The sequence below is a fragment of the Chroicocephalus ridibundus genome, chromosome 5 (genome assembly GCF_963924245.1).
Source record: "Chroicocephalus ridibundus chromosome 5, bChrRid1.1, whole genome shotgun sequence".
NCBI lineage: Eukaryota > Metazoa > Chordata > Aves > Charadriiformes > Laridae > Chroicocephalus > Chroicocephalus ridibundus.
This window is the reverse complement of record NC_086288.1, coordinates 19,598,954-19,612,515: the sequence shown is the minus strand read 5'-3', so window position 1 is coordinate 19,612,515 and position 13,562 is coordinate 19,598,954. Positions and strand designations below refer to the sequence as shown.

At 38.0% G+C, this 13,562-nt stretch overlaps 2 protein-coding genes across 2 annotated transcripts in view; one reads left to right on the top strand and one right to left on the bottom strand.

The window, feature by feature from the left end:
* Positions 1-13,562, top strand: part of ADAD1 (adenosine deaminase domain containing 1) — an 80,080-nt gene that overhangs the window by 53,742 nt on the left and 12,776 nt on the right. The window contains exon 1 of the transcript XR_010071345.1: positions 10,673-10,796. The gene's annotated coding sequence lies outside the window, so the exon portion shown is untranslated. Of the gene's footprint in view, positions 10,797-13,562 lie in introns of the transcript that reaches the window.
* IL21 (interleukin 21) lies at positions 7,260-12,449 on the bottom strand. Its single transcript, XM_063336777.1, has 5 exons — positions 12,222-12,449; positions 12,060-12,095; positions 7,944-8,081; positions 7,426-7,506; positions 7,260-7,325 (listed from the first exon to the last, which is right to left on the bottom strand). Exons 1-5 carry the CDS (start codon positions 12,354-12,356, stop codon positions 7,311-7,313), a joined length of 405 nt encoding a protein of 134 aa, XP_063192847.1. The 5' UTR covers positions 12,357-12,449; the 3' UTR covers positions 7,260-7,310.

Below are 13,562 nucleotides of genomic sequence, written 5' to 3'. Positions count from 1 at the left end.
TTCTGTTTTAATGGAATTATACAGCTGATGTTTATGCACTATGTAAGTGTCTGAAAATCCTTGAAAACAGAAAGGAAATTGGAGGAAGCATAACAGAAGGAAGGAAGTGAATTGGAACGGGAGAGTAAATGTGGGACATTAGAAGAATGGGAAGAAAAAAGATGGAGAATCAAGGATAGGCATGGAGAAGGGACACGAAACAGTAGAGAGGTTTAAGAATAAGGTCATCTTCAAAAGGTGAAGAGAGGTAAAAATGAGAAAGCTCTTTATAAAGAAACTAAAAGGGGCAGGAGAAATCCTGGTAGACTGTTGGACAGTTAACAAAGGGGAATATGAACACAGCATCAATTTGTACAGCCTCTTATAAGGGGAAGGGAGAAGCTAAAGAGACTGACTGGCATGTAAGGAAAGCTATTGACAAAAAATAGAAAGAAATTCAGAAAATTGTTGATGTAATCAAAGGAATACAGCAATGAGTTTTGAGGACCCCATCTGTATTCTCTTTCCACAGCATATAAATGTTTATAATAATCAGTGTTTCAGTTGTTGTCTTGGTGATACATGGGAGCATTACTGCCCAAGGACGATCCTTGTCAGCTTCGCTGCAAACTTCTTTACATCTTGGGGCTACAGGCCAATGTCAGGATAAACACTAAGTGGCATAACCTGGGAGCCAGGTTTGATCTACTTCTGTTTTGAAGGTGATTCTTTGGAAAAGTAAGCAAGCTAATGATGTGAAATCAATGTACACAAGCTAAACTGTATTAAACCCAGTGAAGAGGCTCTTGTCCAAAAGAAAATAGACCTTAACTTAGCCTCAGAACTTCTATATGTAGGTAGTGTGCTTTGACCTTTGCATATTATTCATGATTTAAGGTGATTTGTCTTGTCTTTAATTTTAAATAGTTTTAATTTGCTGTGACTCATATTGCCATACTTTCAATCTTCATCCTCTCTAATTTCTTCAGGAGTTTTAGCTACCATGTAAAACCTTCATCCTCTCTAAGTTGTTGCTGATACTTCAGTCTGTCTGAGAGTGGTGGAAAAGGTACGCAAGAAAGATGCTGAAGTGATGGAGTCCTGTGATACCTAAACAGGTAGAAAAATTGTACATGAGAACAGAGAAAGAAAAGTTCCACCAGAAACAAAAAAAAATTATCCTGTATGAGTAGTGCCCCATCTTTTGGGTTCTTAACATCTCTGAAACATAGAAAATAATAGAAACTTTTTCGAGTAATTTTTCAGGTGCTTTCATTCTGTGATTTTTAAGCATACACTTCATGATGTTACAGCAGTAACACAACAGGACAAGAAGAGAATATTGGGAAGTCTTCAGCTGTGTAAGCAGGAAAAGGGAAAACTAAATGGGAAGTAAAGAACTTGGTTATTCTCTCTGTAGTGTGTCTCAAAGCATACTGTCATGAGAATGATTCAGCTTAACTATTTTGTATCTGGAACTGTTTTGAATTACTATACAATTATCAACAGGTGGCAGTACAGCAATTCAGATCATTAGCTTAGACAAATAAGATGTTTGAATAGGAAATATTCTCTTACACCTTTGCTCCTTTTTCAACATGGATCATCAGCACAAGTGCAAAGCAAAGAACACTGCGGACAGTTCTGTTTTGTTCCCTGCCCCCACAGCTGTTGGGACAGTGTGGAGGGGGTGTAAAAAAAACCTTATTGAGAGAAAGAGCATGGCATTTCTGTGCAGTACGAACCAACATATTTGAGGTGTTCCAACTCTGAAAGGGAGTTCTTTTACATCTGTACAGCTGTTTAGGTCGATTTGGGCAAGATTGTGCCTAGGCTTCACGGCAGAGTTAAATATTTGAGTTATTCTAGTGTTAGCACAATTGTCTTTGGGAGGCTCTATTTTTCTCTATTGCACCAGCACATATCCATACCATGCACAACATGCTGTGCTCCAGCAAATACTTCTAAATGTACCAGAAGCCCAAAGCCTTCTGTTAAAGCTTCTGTGCAACCTATTTCAGGTTCTGTGAGGTCCTATGAGGTCTATAGCATTATAACTGGAGTTACAAAAATATGTCTACACAATGAACCATGCACTTAGGAAGACAAAGTAGCCTGGCACGGGCTTCAGGGTCTATTTGCTTCCCACAGTTTAGTGCCAAGATACTTACACACTATTAGTTGCACACAGCAGAGACACTGTTAGGTCAGCCAGTAATAATACTTCTGAAATCATTCTGACATAGTTAATCTGTATTTTTTTTTCAGTTTCCTTAGACTTTAAAAGCAAAGAAATGTCTACTTCAAGTATCTTCTTTCCTATATTTTCTAATGTGATTGTAGCTGTAGGTGGAAATACTGAAAAATGCCAGTAAGAAATAAAAGCAGTGTATATGTGCAAAATTAAGTACGTTATACCAGGAAAGAGAGACTATAGTGTATTTAGCAAATAAGCACCTGGAGACACTGCATCAGACACAGAAAGTATTCTGAACGGCTGATGGCTTGCATCTAAATCCTAGGTAGTTTGAGTGAGATTCATCATATCTAGTAATAGGCATCAAATATGCAGTGATCTGAGTGAGAAGTATTCCCTGTGTTTTTTTCCAGTCACCTGTATTACATATCTAGTTTGGAGTGGGATAACTTGTTCCTGAGTATGTCTGCTTCTCTTCATTGAGTGGATGGTATGGCTCAGATTTGACTAATAGTGAACTCTGGGTGAGTCCCGGCATACCTGACTCCCACTGGGTTCTTGTGTGCAAAGATAGAAGGCATTGCTTGGATTAGACCCTATCCTTTTGCTTGTCCCTCCAAAAGCCTTTACAGGGTGATCTGGGCTGCAAATTCGGGTGTCTGCCACCACTGAACTGTCTGAGAGCCAACAGGAGGCAACTGGCACATGCAGCTCGTTGGGAGCCAGTCTGTGGGCTCTTTTTTTGAGAGGAAAATATCTATGGGCTAGAGCAGGACTGCTTGTCTTCTAGGAGAGAGATCCTAGTGGCATTGTCCTGCACGTCAACCTCTGTCCTGGATGTAGGAGCACTTTATGCCTGAAGTCTCCAATGTTTTATGACAGTTCCTCTTTGTTTTTATTTATTTCTGAAGGATTTATTTTTTTAAGGAAAATCAGACCCAACAAATGCAGATGTGTGATGACAGGAAACATAATGGAAGGAGATACTAGTTGAGTAAGTGCTTTCTGAACAGATGAAAAGGGAGGGAGTAACTGTTTAGTCTTTGTTTTTGTTAGAGCCTTGTGCTTGTTTGTTGGAAGGAGGTCCGTTTTTGTTACATTTTAGGGAAAAGGCAATTTTATAACAGATAAAACATAGCTACCATTATAAAGTATAATAGCTAAAAGTACTAATTTTTTGAGAACTTCAACACTTCGTATCGAATTGGGATGTGAAAAAGGATTGACATTTCAAAGCAAGAGAAAAGTAAGATGAGAGAGAACGGTGAAAAACAGACTGGATAACTGTTACTTCTAGAGTTATGTTTTCGGGTGTTTGACTTTACTCTGTGTAGACTCAAAACATGAAGTTACCTGATTTTTGTTCATGTTAGTCTAAAGAAGTCTAGGTGTTGTGATTGAACTTCCTGTGTGTTTGCCAAATGGAATTTATTAAGCCTGAAAAGCCGATTTTTAAAGATTTTCAAACAAGATGGGAACAATGAAAAATTAACGATCTGTTCTTAATGGCTATATAAGAACAAGGGGAAGATAAAGTTTGTATATCACGTCCCTGATCTGATCTGACAAAATCTATGACACTGTAGGCTAATAAAGGATAAAGTTCACTAAGGGGTCTTACGGGCCACTGTCAGAGTAGGAATGGTCAGAAGTTTTAAAGAAAAACAAGAAAATCGTATTAGCTAAAATTATTTAATATTACAGGCATATAAATAAATCAGACCACATAGTCCTTAGTATGAACATTCCATTCACAGAAATGCAATAAATAATTAAATTAGGTGAGTCAGGTGGTATAAAAATAAAGAATCTTCTCAGGATAAGTAAATATTATACAGAATCGTATATACCATGCTAAAACACATCTTGAAGTGCCTGCAAAGGGCACTTATGACTAAAATCATAAATATATTGTAAAACCTCCCTGGGAGGTAATGAGCGTTTATGGCTTACTCTGTGTGCTCAGATAATGAAACATACATTGTTTCTGCGGGGAGTGCAGTTAGTACAAAGAGAGTTCATCTTACAAGTAAAAATAAGTCAAGATTGTGTACACATCTGGAATTGTGGTAACTAGTCCTTCCTAGGGACACAAGTTCCTCCTGGAGCATCTTCATTTTTTTCTCCTGAGAACGTTGTTGAAGAACAAGGTGATGTCTTCTTGAAGACTGATCTGTCCTTCACTGATTTCCTGTTCTTCATTTGGGATCCAAATAACACACCCTGAATAATACACTCAACCTTTCATAACTTGAACAAACCAAAGAGTTGGCATGAGGCTTCAGCGTCCTGGAAGTCGAAGTGTATTTGAAGTGTACAAAGCTGCCCACATTGACACTGCCCTGAAGTGCTGACACTGCACTGTTAATTAAAATCCACTGTGATAATTTTTTCATTAATATTCCCCATACATATCTGGACTGCATTGTCCAACAAATAACAGTTTTCTGCAAGATCTCAGAACAATTAATCCTCTAAATTACATTTGTTACAGTTTCTCACTAGTTTTTTGAATCCTATAAATAAGCATTTCGAATTAAGTTGTTCTGCAGGTACAAGAAATAGCCTCAATTAACAAGTATATAATGTTTAAAACGACAAAAAAACCAACCCTTTAGCACTATGCTTGAGGTGATAAGATCCATAGTTTAAAACAGTGGAGCAAGTCACTAAACAGAAGTAGCTACATTAATTACTGCATTACATGCTGCCTCGTGTACGAAACCCAGAAATTGTTCCAGGGTAGACAGGAGTAACTGGTTAGCTTATGACATTCTGGTTAGGAAATTGCTTTTCTGTGTAAAATATCCATCCCAGGTACAAAAGTTACTTCTCAATGCTTTACAATGATTACTAATAAATAGGTAATGTACAATGTTCTCTTTGTTAGGGCATGCTAATCACATTTCATCTGCACAACAAGAATTTTAACAGGCTCTCTTAGAATATTGATTTGAATGCATATAGCAAATTACTGGAAAAGACATTTACAAATCAAAAAATGCATACTGTAGTCTTCGTACAAAAATAAAGTTCTTTCCCCAAAACTCTGCATGTGCAAATATTCCGTGGAAGCGAATGAAAAGTGCTGTTTTACTGGTTAGCCTTCTAGGACTCACCAAAAAAAGCACTTAGTTCATGATAAAGGCATTCAGTTAAACTCCTCTGTAAAAATTTAAGTGTAACGCTGTGGAAATATCAGCAGATTGCAGGGCTTGCTTTAATCTTTTCCCAGTTGTTTTCTTCCAAATCTGAAATTAAGTTTTACCTTGTTTTTCTCTACTTCTGTAACTTTAAAATCCATTACAGTTACAACAGCAGCTTTGCATATTGCTTACCAATTGGTGATTAAGGGACTTTACGGATAGCAAAGTCAGAGAAATGGGGATAAATGGTGCAGAACACCATTTTAAACTTTGTAGCTTCATGACTTACGTACGAGTGGTAGTTCATGTTTAGAACATTAATTCTCGTGCAGTAATGTGGAAATATTGAGATATGAGATAGAACGTTACTCAGAGGAAAAGCAGTTTTGAAAGAAAAAAAAAAGGCGATCTAAATTAAAATGTTTATGACCAGAAACACGGAGTGATCACTGTGGAAACTTGGTTTGTTGCTGCCCTGAGGATCTTTGTTACTCCTCTGACATGGGTTTTTTGAGGAGGTTCACATTTCAGGACAGCGAAAATGTGGAGGCAAAAAACCTTTTGTATTAGTATTCCTTTAGGCTGACGCTGGTAAGAATGGAAATATTTTTAATACTACCTCATTATTTTTGGAGGTAACTAAGCTTGTCATTTTCCATCGTCACACTAGATGTAGTTTTCCAGTTTCCTCTCTATACCACATTTCTACTAGGTAGAGAGAAAATTAGCTGAAAGGTTAATTTTTACTGGAAGGCTTTACACTCTCTTCCAAGATCAGTTTCCTTGTGTGGGGCTAATAGCTGTTTGGGGGTAAATTAACAGTTGCTTCTCAGATGGAAGAGTCTAGAGGTACAGAATCATTGCAAGCTGAATATGGTGGTATAGAATTAAGCTGCTAGAAACTAGTTTTAAGTGCTGTGATACTCTTATTTTTTAAAGTTTCAGTGGTATCTCTGGCCATAGTTGCACAGAATCGTTCATGATTCAGAAGCTGTACAAGCAGGTTTCCACATAACAAAAAACATGATAGTTTTTAAAGACAAAAATGCTATTAAAACTTAAACCATTAAAACGAGTCAAGAGTAGAGAGAACAAATATTGTTAATGGAACATGAATATGAGTGTAAAATACTGTATTCTGAGAAAGAGCAATATGCATTTGAGCTGCCTCACTGTGAATAATCCTCCATTACTGTGTTCGTTGGACCTTTTGCAGTGGCTGGTCATACCAGCCAGCCATGCCTCTGCTGTATTTATCACATCAAGTTGAGGGAGTCTAGGTGGAATTCCATCTTCTGAAATGTGTTTTTCCCCACAGAATCCTGTATCTCCGCTTAAAGTGTGTGTGTTCCTCCTCTCCCAATTGAAACCCATAGAAAATGTGCCATTAACTTCAGCGTGGACACAGGTCAGACCCATGACATACAGTATGATTTGTAAATGTTTTTCCAGTATTTGTATGACAGTTAAATGCAGGATATTTTTCCATAGTTAGCTAAGATACAGTCTAAGAACTTATAAATAAAATTGTGTGTGTGGTATTATTGTAGATAAGGAGATCAGTCCAAGCAGATACCTTTTGAGACTTCGAAGTCTCTGATAATTTTTTTGGTCATTTTCTTTAAAAAGTTTCAGGCGTCTTTGTATGAGATTCATTTAAGATGAAAGAAAACATACAGGAGTAGCTATCTCATGTATTTCTAGTTCAGCAGGTGATAGTTAAGTCCCTTAAGAGAATCTATTTTTGTGAAATCACAATTTAATTTCCACTTGGTGAGGCTGGGGTCACTTTCAAAAGAGCATCCATCTTATGAATAGCCATACAAATAAAACTCCTTAATATTTTCAGAGATGCTTTCACTTACCACACACATAGCACAGCATAGTAGCAATGGAAGATATTTACATTTTTCATGTTGTCTTAAATAACATAGTGTCTGCTTTAAATAGTATATTTTCAGTAGCCTTCAGCTCTGGTGTGTCCTATATTACTCCTTCAATAACTGTAAAAACAAAACATTGTTAGAAATAGTGTAAAGTAAGGATATCTGTAATTGTTCTCAACATGTCAAAAAGCACTCAGGAGGAATCAGCACTGATTACCTTGTTGATTAGTTTTGCAAAGCTCTTCAAAAACTCTTTGGGGGTTTTTTTCTCGTAAGATTCACATGAAGACTCGCAGTGCTGAAAGATAAAATCATGCCATTTCTAAACAGTGCATCAGAATCATAAATAATACTTCAAGCATTCTTACTGAAAAATCAAGAGGGTTGTGATCAAAGCCTTTTAGAAATGGACAAGCTGAGACACAGGCTGTTTCAGAAAGGGCAAGAATATAGTAACAACACCTTTTGTTCACATGTTTTACAGTAATCCCTGTCCTTTTGTCTGGCACGTTACGTGGTTGCCAAGTACATACATGTAATATCCTCTGATAGGATCAGAGTGAATGCCTCTCCCAGAAGGGCAGAAAATTGGTCATTTTTAATTTCCAAAGTAATGAAAGGCAGATTGTTTTTTCTAACAAGTTTGCTTTCTACAATTGCACCCTTATGGGTGGTGTTGGCTATAGAAAATATGAAGCAATGATCACAATTATGAGCATTGTGAGGAAATCCTACCTTGCCAGGGTTGCTGAAGGTGAAATTTTTCAAGACTTTAGTAGTTTGGTTGAATGTAGAATTTACTTGGCTGTTTGCTGGTTGTAATTTCAGTATGCCCTTCTGGAAGCAGGTCACAGCTGTGAAGAGGCATTCGTCCTAGGGAAGAAAAAGAAGGAACAGTTTTTAAACGAATGTTGCAGCATTTTTTCCTGCATGTTTTAGGTTGTGGTCCATGTGTAAAAGTAAATATCCAGGATATTAATTGAGAAGATTCAACTGTACTCTTTTTAAGTTATTTTTTGATACGCAAGAGATCTTTAACTTTTACTCTGCCTGTTCTTAGATAATTATTTAAGTATTTCCTCATAAATGCCTAAAATGTCCACTTGTATACTAATCATGACAGCAATTAAAAGAAAATGCTACTGAAGAGTAGGTCATGTTACATGCAGTAAGTTTTCACAAGCGTGGGCATGAGTATTTTCTTTTTAAAAAATTATGAATATCACTCTGGACTGTTCCTCAGTGCTACATGTGGGAATGTACTGTTCCTAATCCTTGTGCCATTTCTAATATTACCTACTTAGTAATTATACTTAGAACTTACTTGCGTATTTTCGAATACTATTATAATGTTCTCACTTGATAGCGTGGGAAATGAAGGTGATGAAGTAAGAAGACTGAAGGGAAAGGAGCGATTGAGGATGAGAGGCAGGATAAGGAGTCAAGCGTCTGGCTTGAATTGTCTTAACAGATTGCTTTAAATTCAGGTGCACGTTAAACCTAAGTCAAGGCCAGTAAGCACCAACTGTCTCTAACTTGAAAAAGAAGACATCTGTTCTGATGATCTAAGTTTTCTGCTGCTGCTGCTTCTCTGGAATTAAAGCAACCTGCTGTTTCCTTTTCATGGTGCAGCTGCATATTAATTGTACTGATGCTAACTGATAGACTACAAGCTCTCCAGAATCTCCTTTCCTGTGCAGCGGCTGTTTTCCTTTGCTAGGCGCTCAACTATGGAAAATGCTACCAAAACTAACCTATAGTCAACAGAGAAATAAAAGCAGGGTTTAATGAAGACAATTTCTAACTTGCTTTCTGTTTTTCAAAGAAGGAAACATTTAGAACTGCTGATTACGCATATTAGAAAGGCTTCAAAGCCATCATCCCTGTTTTGCATACCAACTGCTACTGAAGCTGTCTCATCTGGTTTATTAGATGCCACTGCAGTTTGCAGCTTTGGCAAGGACACGGCAACATTCATGTACGTCGCTTGTAGCAAAGTTCAATAGCAACATTTTATATTGGTTAGATATAACATTTTATTTTCCTTAAAAACCACACATTTATGTTTGTTTCAGGCTTCTTACCGTAACCAGTCTTGCTTACTGGAAAAAAAACACTCGTTTTTAAAGAGATCAATTTTCCAGCTGAAACTGAAAACATTTTGTGCCTCATCCGTGATGAGCTGAGAAACCAGCATTTCTCATATATGCTGGCTTTTTTTTTTTTTTTTTTGCTGAGTTAACAGTTAGCTGTAGGCACGCCAACAGTCAGAGGACCACAAGGATTGTGGGGTTTGGTACATTGTGATGGGTTAAGCACTTTGATGAAGAGGCATTAAAAAGCATAGACCACTGGTGATGTCTGAGGGGGGCTAGGCAAACATGTAAAATATTTGTATCGGAGCTAATGTGCAGCAGTACTCTGCATCTGACTCAAACTAAATTTACAGATTAGCCTGAAAAGCCTGTACTTCCTGAAGTAGCGATCAGCGGGGTTAGATGCTGAACCGATGTAAATCAGCATTGTGTCACTGGTTTCCGCTGCCATGTCAATCACCAGGAATAGATCTTATTTTCCCTAAGGTCTTGAATCAGTTCAGCCTTAAGACTACTTTTTCAGCCTCAGCATGTCTTCCCTTGAGTTGTCCTGTGATCTTTTGAACTTCTCACCTCTTTGTTGAACACATAAGGAAATTGTGTGGGATTGAATTGGGGCTAACACTCAGTCCACTCACAGAATCCTCAAAGAAGTCAAAACAAATAGTGATAAACCACTGAATTTTGAATGTTATAAAAGGTAGTCATCTTCCTGAATATTCAAGGCCAAATGGAAGTCTGGCATAATCAGGTTATCATAGAAGCAATCATTTGATATTTGAAATACAGTTATATGAAAAACTTTTTATTCAATCCAGTTTCATTAGGGTGTGATTGTACCTCATCACCCTGAGTGCAGCTTTGGCACACTATAATTCATTCATTTCTTTGTATCTGGACAATTCCGTAAATGTAAATTTCACCCTGTAGGATGAAGTTTGTTAGTGTGGTTGCTGGTGATAATTACTATTAGCACACTAGTATTTTTTCTGAAGTTTTTGATCAGGGATTGAACCTATATCAATTTTAGTACTTTCTAAATACATGAATTCTCTGTCTCCTCTAGTTTTCAGCAGAGGTACTTAGGACCTCCCAGAATCAGACTGTAAAGCCCTAAGCTGCAAATGAACTGTTGTCTTCCTTCCTGAGGTGACTGTGTTTTTTGAGAGAAAAAAAACAAAACACCACCAAACAACTGATTAAGCGATTAGTCATTAGTTGTATTTGCTTTGTTTCGAAGGTAGTGGCAAACACTGCAGTAAAATGACAGCTAATCTCCTCCTTTTCGCTTTGACACCACAAGTTAGAAAGCGTGTTAATGAAAAAACCCCAGCAATTAGTTAGGGTGCATTAGGTTTTTGCACTGCAGTTGTTTCTAGCAATGAGAGGGAACGTATCTGTTTTGGTCATTCTTCTGTATGTTTTTGGCAAGTAAAAAATGCACCCAACTGTAAAGCCTAGGAGGCGGCTAACAAAACCCGTGTGAAATGAGGTGAGTTTTTTTCATTCTTCTTGTCGTTTTGCAAGAGAGTTTACAGTTCTGAGTAAATAGCCGAACGCTCTGGGCATTTTTCAAAAAACTATGCATAAAGACCATCATTTTTATAGGCTGATCAAAATTGCTTGCTTTCTGAAATAGCTCTCAGGGCTCAAAAATCAAAATTATGGGTAAATTTAAGATAGCTGATAACAGGAGAAGTATAACATTAGATTAGTCACAGCTAGCTCTAGACCTTTGTTGCATGTTGGGGATTAATAAAAGAAAGCAGGATACATTTACTTTCTAAGCTTTTAAGACATGTTGTCACTATTATTAGCATTTAATTTCACAGTAAATCCTGCATCCTGCCACTTTTGAGTGTGCACACGCTTTCTGTGACTCTGGTGTAATTTACTACCTATAAGAAGTTCCTGACCTTGGAACACACATAATATCAGCGTTATAGAATCACGGAATGGTTCGGGTTGGAAGGGACCTTAAAGATCATCTAGTTCCAACCCCCCTGCCATGGGCAGGGACACCTCCCACTAGACCTGGTTGCTCAAAGCCCCATCCAGCCCGGTCTTGAACACTTCCAGGGATGTGGCATTAAATAATGTATAAATGAATATCTGTATTAAAAAGGGATTCACAGGGACCTGTTCTTGTAATTTTAACTAGTTGTAATCCAAAGAGAATACTTGCAGAATGCAGTTTTGTCTTCCCCTTGATAGCCCAACCCCTGCACACGAATAGTCTCTGAGAAAGCAGCATGTCTATATATGGGAGGAAGCGCTGTGTGATATGGCCTTGCAGTGCCGCTCATGGCATTTAGCTTCAGTGGGAGGGAAAAGGGGGTCCCTTTGGGTTCGGCTCAGCCATGCTCCCAGTGCCGAGGGAGCTCGTGGCAGCTGGAGCCGCTTCCACTCCCAAAACCAGCATCCCCAAGAGCACTGCTGCTCATCTGGATCTTGTACGAATCTTCACTGGTAGCACCATTTCTTGAGTAAAGGGAATGCATACAAATTTGAACCAGTGGGTGTGTTAGAATACACACACTAGCAAAATAGTAATTAAGATGACATAATACAGACACTTCTGCCATTAAAAATCCAGAAATAAGGAACTTATATCAAAGTATTTTCTTTTTCAATCTAGGTTGCATTAAGAGTACTAGGTCAGAGATGTGAAGAAGGCATGTGTCATTTGTCAATGGAATAAACCAGTACAATATCAAATTAATATAATTAGAAAGAAATGTTAAAGTAGTCTTACCACAGGGTTTTCTGGTGTATGCAGCATTTCAACATCCTACAATAAAACAAATCCAGGTTAGAAAAGTTTAACATTTGAAAGTAATGTCCCTCACAAGATATATTCTAAGCAATACATAATTCTTGAAAATAATTTCAGTATTACGACAAACACTTTGCTTACCTTGTCTTTCACTATGGGTTCTAACTGTCTAATTGTCTTGAAGAGCTGTTTGTATTTCACTATTCTGTATGGAGCTGCAGTCAGCGCCATACTGCAACAGAAGAAAAGCATACAGAAAATAATCATCCTCTCCATGCTGATGAGTTTTGTTGTAAAATGTGCCAGGAGCAAAGTTGTGCTATTCAAGATGAACACTTGAGTTTGAGCTGTGCTCAGGTATGCTACGTACCTACCTATATATTGCTCCTTGCTGGAGATGTAAAACCCACCCATTTCAGTTTGGAAAGCTTTGTAGAATGGATTAATGAGTAACCCTTTTTTCTTTTCCACTGGCTAGGTGCATGTATGCGAGTTTGTGCGTAGGGGGCAGGGATTGATGGAGTGAACGAAAATATGCCCCATCTGCACATTGGACAGGAAAAAAGAGAAAAGGGTGAATTCCCATTTTCACTTTGAGTCAAGAAATGAACGTAGTAAAAAGTAGGTACTTAGAAACCACGGACCTAGGTAAACAAAGATTCTGCTTTTTTTTCCCCCGTTTCTTACAGCAACGAATCTCTCCAATCCATCTGAAGCTCTTCTGTACCGTGCTGGAGAAATATGACAGGACTTCTTTTCAGACCTTAAATGTATTTATCCTACTTACTTTATGGCTCCAAGGGATGTTTGTTAGTTAGTTCCTCCTGATGTCTGTTAACTGCCCCTTTTACGTTCTTAGTTTGGTTTCTGCAACAGCTGTGAGCAAAAGCTCATCTTAGCATTTAAGCCAGCTGAAGTTTCATTATACTTAGTTGGAACCAGTACCAGATATTTTAACAGAATCGTAGAGAGTATGTCCACTGGGGGTGAAAGTTGCAGGGAGATGCATTGCCCTGGGAGAGGTGGATCCTCATACCATACCAGTTCCCCAGATGGGAGCAGTACTGGAAGATCAAGAGACTGAGTCCTGGTGAGTCCCAAGGGATGCTGCCACTTTGCAGTGGTGGCACAGTGCTTGTGGCAGCTAAACACATTCAATTACGTTCTGCAGCAGCTAGGCTCGAGGATAGTTTTGCAATTTAACGCAGCCCCTTCAAAGGAGATGTGATACCGAGACCTGAGAATTCTCTTGAGAATGCAGAAGTGCATTTGTTTTGTGTGAAATCCAAAAAGTGCATACTTTAAAAAAACGTAAAGCCAAAATAAAACCAGCAGACTGATCTGAATTAAGAAATAAGGCAGACTCTCACAATTTCCTTCAAAATCAATGCCTGTTGTAATTAAGTATGTATGCTTCTTTTGAGGAAATTTAATTAATATTTAAAAGATAAGCATTAGTGAAGGGATTTTTTTCCCAGCAAA